The sequence below is a fragment of the Sebastes fasciatus genome, chromosome 4 (genome assembly GCF_043250625.1).
Source record: "Sebastes fasciatus isolate fSebFas1 chromosome 4, fSebFas1.pri, whole genome shotgun sequence".
Classification (NCBI taxonomy): Eukaryota; Metazoa; Chordata; class Actinopteri; order Perciformes; family Sebastidae; genus Sebastes; species Sebastes fasciatus.
Genome location: NC_133798.1, coordinates 39,602,411 through 39,611,518, shown reverse-complemented (window position 1 = coordinate 39,611,518; position 9,108 = coordinate 39,602,411). Strand labels below are relative to the sequence as shown.

General features: G+C 32.8%; 1 protein-coding gene across 1 annotated transcript; it reads right to left on the bottom strand.

The window, feature by feature from the left end:
• Positions 1-446: 446 nt before the first annotated feature.
• Positions 447-7,089, bottom strand: tmem263 (transmembrane protein 263). Its single transcript, XM_074634292.1, has 3 exons — positions 6,863-7,089; positions 4,221-4,291; positions 447-2,776 (listed from the first exon to the last, which is right to left on the bottom strand). Exons 2-3 carry the CDS (start codon positions 4,285-4,287, stop codon positions 2,463-2,465), a joined length of 381 nt encoding a protein of 126 aa, XP_074490393.1. The 5' UTR covers positions 4,288-4,291; positions 6,863-7,089; the 3' UTR covers positions 447-2,462.
• Positions 7,090-9,108: the final 2,019 nt, after the last annotated feature.

The window sequence follows — 9,108 nt, the reverse complement described above, 5'->3', positions numbered from 1 at the left end:
GCTTCTTAATAAAAATATTTGAAACAAATTAGAGGAGTGAATGTTGTTTGTGCAGTTGTTCATGTGCAGATAGACTCGAGCATAAAGGTCATGAACTATAGAACATATAGTAGAGGTGTTTTTAAAACCAAGACACAGACGAACGGGACTGAAGAGTTACAGAAGTAATGAAGTCCTGCTACTTTACTACATTACTTCAACATATTAAAATACACTAAAAAAGACAATAGAATGAAAGCTAAAGCAGCTTTAAACAATAAAAATGTTTCTATAAAATCTAAATCATTTATGAAAATAAAAATATAAAAATAGAGCTTTAAAGACACAGCTCAAGTTTCTTAATATTTAAAATAAACATTTTAATGTTTGTCATGTAAGACAAAGACATATTAGTTTTACTGTATATATACACTGAATGTTTTAATTATTTAGACACAACAGATATACAACGTTCAGTATGTTTTATTTAAACAAGTTCTGAATGTAATATTGCCATATGTTTCAATAAATTTGCATCGTTCAGCAAACGTTCAAACATTCTGCAACAATAATAAAACAAAAGCTTTGAAAGCTTCATACAGCTTCTGCATCATACAAGACTAGAATTTTACACTTTCATTTACAAAAAGGCCTTTTTTTAAATTAAATGTACGACAGGTTTATCAGCTAAAAACGTTCTTGACACTTGAAATTCAGAATGTAAATGTCAGGAAATCATCAGCCACCAGATTCCTACAACAGTAAATACGGTGAGATCTAATGCTCTGATACAGCGGGGGGGGGAGATCTATACCGTTACGAAGCTTCTGTGTCCGAAGACGAGACGTCAACATACTTTGATTTGAGATGTGACATTAACCAACATGTCACAGTAATTATCAAAATATAGAGTTATAGCGTCGTCATGTATAAAATGTTATTCATAGTGAATCAGTTTAACACTACAACTGGAAATAAAGTTCATTGCAATCAAAATACTCTACTTTTATATTGTGACACAACATTTATTGTAATAAATCAGATTCTGTATCAAAAGTACGAGTCTCCTTCCACCGAGAGGTGAGAATAATGATATCACCACCGGAGGGCGACGAGGAGTCAGAGGAAAGATTGAAACGTCACAAAAAATAATTCACCGGTGAAACATCCCGAGTCCAACACCAGCAGGCGGTTCAGAGATCAAACTGGACCGGACCTCTCAAATCACATCACGTATTTGTTCGTTTGTGCCGAACTAAACAGAAAGGTGATTTAAGTCACATGTTCAGTTGACAGTGAAACACCTCCTGGTCAGCTACAGATCATCATTGATAAACGATTGTCTTCTTGCATCTACACTCTGGGCTTCTTCTCCTCCGGTACCAAAACTAAAAGGGACTGTTTGTAAGAATCCTAAATGTCTTGTTAACAGCTTCACCTGTGTCCGTTAAGTCAACTAAAGTCAGCGTCCTGTTGCTGGCGCTTGTGCTCGCTCTACATAGACATGAAGGAGCATCACTCAACACAGTGAGGAGACACACGTCAGCTAAAAGCACAATATCACTCTATATTTCAGCTGCTTGGCAGTAATGTTAGCTGACCAGACCAAGGTCTCTCCATGAATCAATGCTGATCCTAGTGTTGGCTTTTCCCGCCTCAGCCTCCCGACCGCGGCCGGAGGGAACGGGGGAGACGATAACGTTTCTCTCTGCGGAGCCCCGTCACTTCACAAGACACGGGAAACCTCTGTTGGTCTGGAGGAGCTGCAGCAGTTATTTCTGCACAAACGTCCACTGAACATTCACTAGATATTCTCAGAGCTAAACTAACTCTTCTGCAGTGTGGAGTGAGCAGCATGCACGTGAGAGGTGGAGAGAGAGAGAGAGAGAAGGAGCGTGGTGTGTGAGTGAAGGCAGGCGTAGGAGCAGAGGAGCAGAGTACAGCAGAGACTCCGGTCCTGGAGACCAAAGCTACGGTCTCCTCCGCGTCCTCCGACCGCGGCCAACACTGTTTAACAGCTTCACTAGATACAACCAAGAGGTTTTGGTGCTTCACTGGAGTTTGTGTTGGAGTCTGAGTCTGAACAGCGGAGACACACGCGAGACCATGAGACACCGACCAGCAATGATTTATACGTGTAAGAAGTTACAAACAGTCCCTTTAAGTTGTTGTGGCGAATGCGACGGTTTGCAGTGAAAACATTGTGTCGCCTCTTATTATCAAAAATGAAACATGGACATTTTATTTGAACAATTTCAGGCACTGGTGATAATAGTGTGTTTCCTTTAACAACAGAGCAGGAGAGTCTTTGTTAGTTGGAGCCACATGAACGTGGGTTTACCAACAATCACATTAAAAACTAAAGAAAAAAAACAAAACCATCACCGAAATGTGTACACTAAACTTTAGAGTCCTCTGTTGCTCTTCTTCCTGCTCATGAATGCCAACACAGTGCTGAGCCGTAACTCGTCCTCCTCCCTCCGTCAGTCAGACTTGTCCTTCTTTTTGCCTCCTCCTCCTCCTCCGATGGGAACCCTGCTGACCACCGCAGAGCCGACAGCGCTCACTCCTCCGGCTACGGCGTACACTCCTCCTTTAACCAGACCGACTCCCATCCCGGGCAGAGCGGCTACCGAGCAGACCGTGGTCTTGGTGAGGTCCAGACTCTTTCCTCCTATCCAGGTCACGCCGCCCACAGTCGCTCCCAGAGCTCCTTTAGTTGCACCGTACAAGCCCCCCACCAACCTGCCGAACATGCCCGGCTGCGCCTGCGGGTGGTCCTTGATGTTGTTGTCGTCTGGTTTAAAACAACAAGAGCAACATTTTAACAATCAATATGTCGCTGACAAATAAGTAAGAGGACAGAAATGCTCCAAACTACGGCTGCAACTAATCAATCAATTAATCTGCTGATTATTTTCTGAGTTAATATATAATAATATATATAATATATAATAAAATGGGTCATTTTCCTTGAAAAATACTCAAACTGAACGATCTGTTACCAAAATAACTAATCGATAAATCAACTCATCATTTCAGCTCCAAACATGCTGCATCTTCACAGCCTGTTCTTCACCACCACAATACAATGTTTGGTCTATAAAATGTGAGAAATTATCATTATCATCATCATCATTATTATTATTATTATTATTATTATTATTATTATTATTATTATTATCATTATTATTATTATTATTATTATTATTATTATTATTATTATTATTATAACCCATCATCATTATCCATTAAAAATTATCCATTAAGTTTCCTAGAGTCTGAGGTGATGTGTTCAGATTGCTTGTTTTGTCCAAAAGATATTCAGTTCACAATTTTATAAAACAGAGAAATTCTGCAAATGGGAGTTTTGCATAAAATATAAAAATATATATATAAAAATAAATTATAAAAACAGCTGCCAACCGACTAATCTATTAATCTCCAAACTGTTTTGGGCTCTACATTTACTTTCAGTTTAATTACATTTTAATTATATATTGCATTCTTTTTAACATACACAGAGCAACATGTACACTATAATGTGTCAAAACTGTAATAAAGAGCAGAACAGTTAAAATGTCTTTGGTATAAAAGGAGAAAGGATGACTAACCTACTGAATCTGCACATATTAAAGGTCCCATATCAGCTCATTTTCAGGTTCATACTTGTATTTTGTGTTTTTCTACTAGAACATGTTTAGATGCTGTAATGTTAAAAAAAACTTTATTTTCCTCATACTGCCTGTCTGAATATACCTGATATCCACCCTCTGTCTGAAACGCTCCGTTTCAACAGAATTGCGTTGCTAGGCAACAACTTGGATCCAATGTTTACCTTCTGTCAGCTGATGTTATTCACATCCACTGCAACAGGAAATAAACTGGGACACATTTCGAATGTTTATGTGTGAAACCGTGTAATGGTCTAAATATTGTATATTTGTGACATCACAAATGGACAGAAATCCTGACGGCTTGTTTCAAACGCAGTTTCTGAATACGGGCTGTGTGTGTATTTCTCCGTATATATTGAGGTTTTTGATAGTTTAACAGTATTTATAAAGCTCTTAAACCTGCTTTATAATATAAAAGACATGAAAATCTCATTTTTTACAATATGGGACCTTTAAATTTACAGCAGATAATAACTATGTGAAACTAGTTCTTTGACTGACCTAAAACCTTTGACCTCATCCGGGTCAATAAACAGAAATGTGTCACCGTCAAACTAAACTCACCTTCAGCTGCTGGCTCATCGTCGAGGTATGCAGGCACGTCCTCCGGCACCGGCTCCGCCTCACTCATCTCTCTGGGAAAATACAGGACGTGATTACCAACAGAAACAGGGACATCTAATTACCAGATACATGTATGTATGTATAGAGTATCGGGAACCATGTAACATGTAACAACATGTAACATGAACTAGTTTTCCTCCTGGCGTCCGTATGTCATGTCTGTTATGGTGTAAACCCGGTTAGAGATCTGAGCTTGTTGTTGCAGATATTTCTGTCTTGTATGTTAAAGAGGACAACAGCAGAAAAAAGAATCAAGACGCACCATTCTGACTTTTTCTGTCCCGATAGCGATACCTGTGATACGAGTACCGATCCGATACCAGTGTTTAATTAATCCGCTGTATGCCTCACTGTGTGGAAGCGACTGGGATCATTCTGTTATGTGAAACATCAGACTGGACTTAAATATTGATTTCCTAACTTTGTAAAAACAAAATGTGACAAATAAATACATAGATATAATTTTACTGAATTTATATTTATTATTTAAATAATAAATTGTACACCAGCAACTTGATAAAAACAAATCTTTAAAATTAAAAGGAATTATAATTCAAGTTTAAACCTTTTTAATGAAACAACAATTTGGTCAAAGTAATTAAAAAGTTCGGCTCCATTGTCTGATATCCGACCCGGTCCTCGTTTCTCTGTTTTATCCTTTAAGATATTGCTAAGAGAGACGTTGTTCTACCTGGTTTCACACTGATTGTGACGAGGCTACACACTCGATATGCTATCAAAAGCCTTTAATCCAAATAGACTAAATGTTAGTCAGTGGTTAGGAATGGGGCTGTGGAGCACATGTTGTGTAAAGAAAATAAAGGAGCTTGCTTTGGGTGTGCTGCTGATCCTAAAACAAGGCGGACCTGTTCACGGTCGGCACCAAACAGCTGCACGACAGGTTAAAAACACCCCACAGAATTTAGTTTAACGTTAATAGTCTTCTGGACTTTGGGAAACTGTAATAATTAATGGCATGAACTGACAGTTTAAAAGATCCATATCCCCAAAGTAGAAATTATCTCATGTAATGTTTAATTTTTGTTCGGTTAGATCTAGATAGGTAAATAGATAAATGAAATTATATAAATCTAAATGAAATAAAATTTATAAATAAATACCTTAAAATAAAAAATATATATAATGATAAAAAATAACATGGATAATAATAAAAAATACAAAATTGAAAGACAGGGATGTAAAAATAAATAAATAGGTAAATAAATAAATGAAATTATATAAATCTAAATTAAATTAAATTAATAGATAAATACCTTAAAATAAAAAAATATATAATAAAAAAGAAATAACAAATGATAATAAAAAAATACAAAAGTGAAAGACAGGGATTTAAAAATAATTAAATAGATAAATGTAATTATATAAATATAAATGAAATACAATTAATAGATAAATACCTTAAAATAAAAAAATATATATATAATAAAAAGGAAATAACATAAATAATAATAAAAAATACAAAAAATGAAAGACAGGGATTTCAAATAAAATAGGTAAATAGATAATTATATAAATCTAAATTGAATTTAATTAAAAGATAAATACCTTAAAATAAGAAAAATATGTAATAATAAAAAAATACAAAAATGAAAGACAGGGATTTAAAAATAAATAGGTAAAAAGATAAATTAAATTATTTAAATATTAATGAACTAAAATTAATTGATAAATACCTTAAAATAAGAAATATATAATAAAAAATAAATGACATAAATATTAATATAAAAAAATACAAAAGTGAAAGACAGGGATTTAAAATAAATAAATAGGTAAATAGACAAATTAAATTATATAAATATAAATGAAATAAAATGAATAGATAAATACCTTAAAATAAAAAATGTATAATAAAAAAGAAATTCTTTTCGAAACAGTAAATAAACAATGGCATGAACTAACAGTTTAAATATTCCCAAAGTAGAAATAATCTCATAAATTGCTGCCTACATTATATCTTTAATTTGATCTGTTTATTTATTAATCTGTGATGTTATTTCTTATTTCTGAGTGTTGTTATGAAGTTATGAAATGTGCTCCATCCAGAGGTAATAAAGATTAACAAAGGAACGTGGTGACAATCAGCTGATAAACAAACAACGTTATCTCCGTTTACATCCTCGTTAAACGGATTATCTATATTAATGTGAGTAACTGTGTACAGGCCTCTGACAGGATGTTAAAGTTGAGCTAACAGTGTTAGCATCTGTTATCCTGGAGGATCAGGTCCAGATGGTTCCGTCTCTGTCAAAGCGGTTAGATGATGCTATGTAATGTATTTAACAGCAGAGCTGCTGGATGTTCAGTGTTCAGTGTTTAGTAATCATCTGTAGAAGCTTCCAGACTCGTCCCGTCTCCTCCAGAAACACAACACTTTAACATTTAGGCTTTATTATCACCGATAATCAGCATTTATTCGTGTTTCCTCAACATGTTTAATCTAACAGTCTGAGATAATGTGTGTTTAAGGCTGTTATGCTGGTTGTTGTTGTTGTTCAGCTCTCTGATGGCTGAACTGACTGTGACTCTCATCTGAACACAAACTGAGCTGTTTCATCTCTTACCTTCTTTATATCACACGGATCCAATGATACAATGTTCCGGGATGTATCTGCGGAGAACTGCGCAATACTAATAGATAATGTCGTTGTTCCCAGGGCCTGTTATCTACAGTCTGAAGTTATAATGATAATAGAGTATCTGCTGCTGCTGGTTTCAGGCTGTTAGTCTGATTCTCTGTTGGAGGATCTGAGTCTCTGAGTCTCCTCCCAGAATAACACACTGAGAGAGGCGGAACACTCTGTCCACTGCCAAGCCAGGCTGACACACATTATATATATCTATATATATAGTTATTATTCTCTAGATAATACTCTGTCCACTGCATGCATCACTGAAACACATGCATGTACATTATATATATATATATATATAGTTATTATTCTCTAGATAATACTCTGTCCACTGCATGCATCACTGAAACACATGCATGTACATTATATATATATATATATATATATATAGTTATTATTCTCTAGATAATACTCTGTCCACTGCATGCAGACCAGCTGAAACACATGCATGTACATTATATATATATATATATATATATATATATATAGTTATTATTCTCTAGATAATACTCTGTACACTGCATGCATCACTGAAACACATGCATGTACATTATATATATATATGTATATATATGTATATATATATATATGAATGTATTATTGTCTAGATAATATTGTTCTATATTTTAGTTCATGCACAAATGCAGAAAATGATTGTTTTGATGATAATTAGTAATTTGGGCACCATGTTGGGGAAATATCTCAGGATGAAGTGATGCATGTGGGAACAGAAATGATTATATATATATATATACGATATATAATATATATATATAAGATAAGATAATAAGGAAAGGAGAGAGGACAGCATCGATCCAAAAAAACATCATAACATCCTTCCATCAAAGCGGAAGTGACGTAGTTCCTCCTTCTTTACCAGAACAACCTTGATACTTAATTGAGGAAAATGCATTAAAGCAGCAGTGGATAGCAGAATAAGAGTAAATATTATATTATCTATTTATTTATTACAAAATATAATATATATACATATATAATATTTATTTATAAAAAAATATTTGATATGTATATAGATTTATACACACATTTATTGTATGTATATGTATATATTCATTATATATATATATTTATACATACATTTATTGTATATATATAATATATTATATATATATATAAATTGATTATATATATAAATGTATACATTCATTTATTGTATATATATAATATATATATTTATATATACATTATTATTTATAAATGTACATATTTATATATAAACATGTATTAATGTATTTAAATGAATGAAGTGAGCAGCATAGATAGATAGAAAGATAGATAGCTGTTTGTTTGGGTAGCCTAAATTCCAAATATGCACTTGGGTGTTATTTTATTATTTATTTATTTATTTTTATTACTATTATTATTCTTATTTTTTTATTACTATTATTATTTATTTAAACATATGCTTGAATAACAGCTTTCCTGCAGTTACTGTAATATTCCTGAGGGAAGCAGCAGAGGACCATTTATAAATCAATTATTCTATTAGAGCATAGGATTATTATTATATATATTTTCTAATGTGAGGAATCCATTCTAGTTTTAGTATAACTGTGTAGATATTGATGTTATAGAATGTTTGTAAAAGGTACACAGTCATTTTCATTTATTTTTGCTTCACGTTAATTTATTAGGATTATATCACTATACGATCATGATGTAAAGACTACAATGTTAAAGTAGCCTACAGCAGAGGAGGATTGTCATGCTGCTTTGGGAGTAAACTGTGCTGATCACACATCTAATTTTTTTAATTAAAAAACAAACAAAGACAAAAACTTTATTTCAAAAGTTGAATACAATATTTGTATGTTCAGATTTTTCATTACAATTCTGAAAAATATTTTACATTATAAAAATAATATAAAAATAAATTCTTAATGATACAACTAATAAAATGTAAGGAAAGGAAAAGATGAATAAAAAAAACAAAAACAAACAAAAAAACATTTGGGGTCTGTTAAACAATTGGAATAAATTTAAAATGTCTAAACAATTAAATATTTGTTTAGTTAATTGAGAATTTTTGAGTTTTACGTGATCAATCATGGTCAAATATAAATAATAATAATATAATAATAATATAAATATGTTTTAAAATCAAAAAGGAGGGTATTCTTTTAAGCCGTATAATTTTATGTATATAATATTAAATA

Excerpts from the sequence above, each read along its gene's own strand:
- tmem263 (XM_074634292.1), bottom strand. The coding sequence starts at position 4,287 with ATGAGTGAGGCGGAGCCGGTGCCGGAGGACGTGCCTGCATACCTCGAC. Across the intron at positions 2,777-4,220 it reads CGATGAGCCAGCAGCTGAAG|ACGACAACAACATCAAGGAC; the intron begins GTGAGTTTAGTT and ends GTTTTAAACCAG.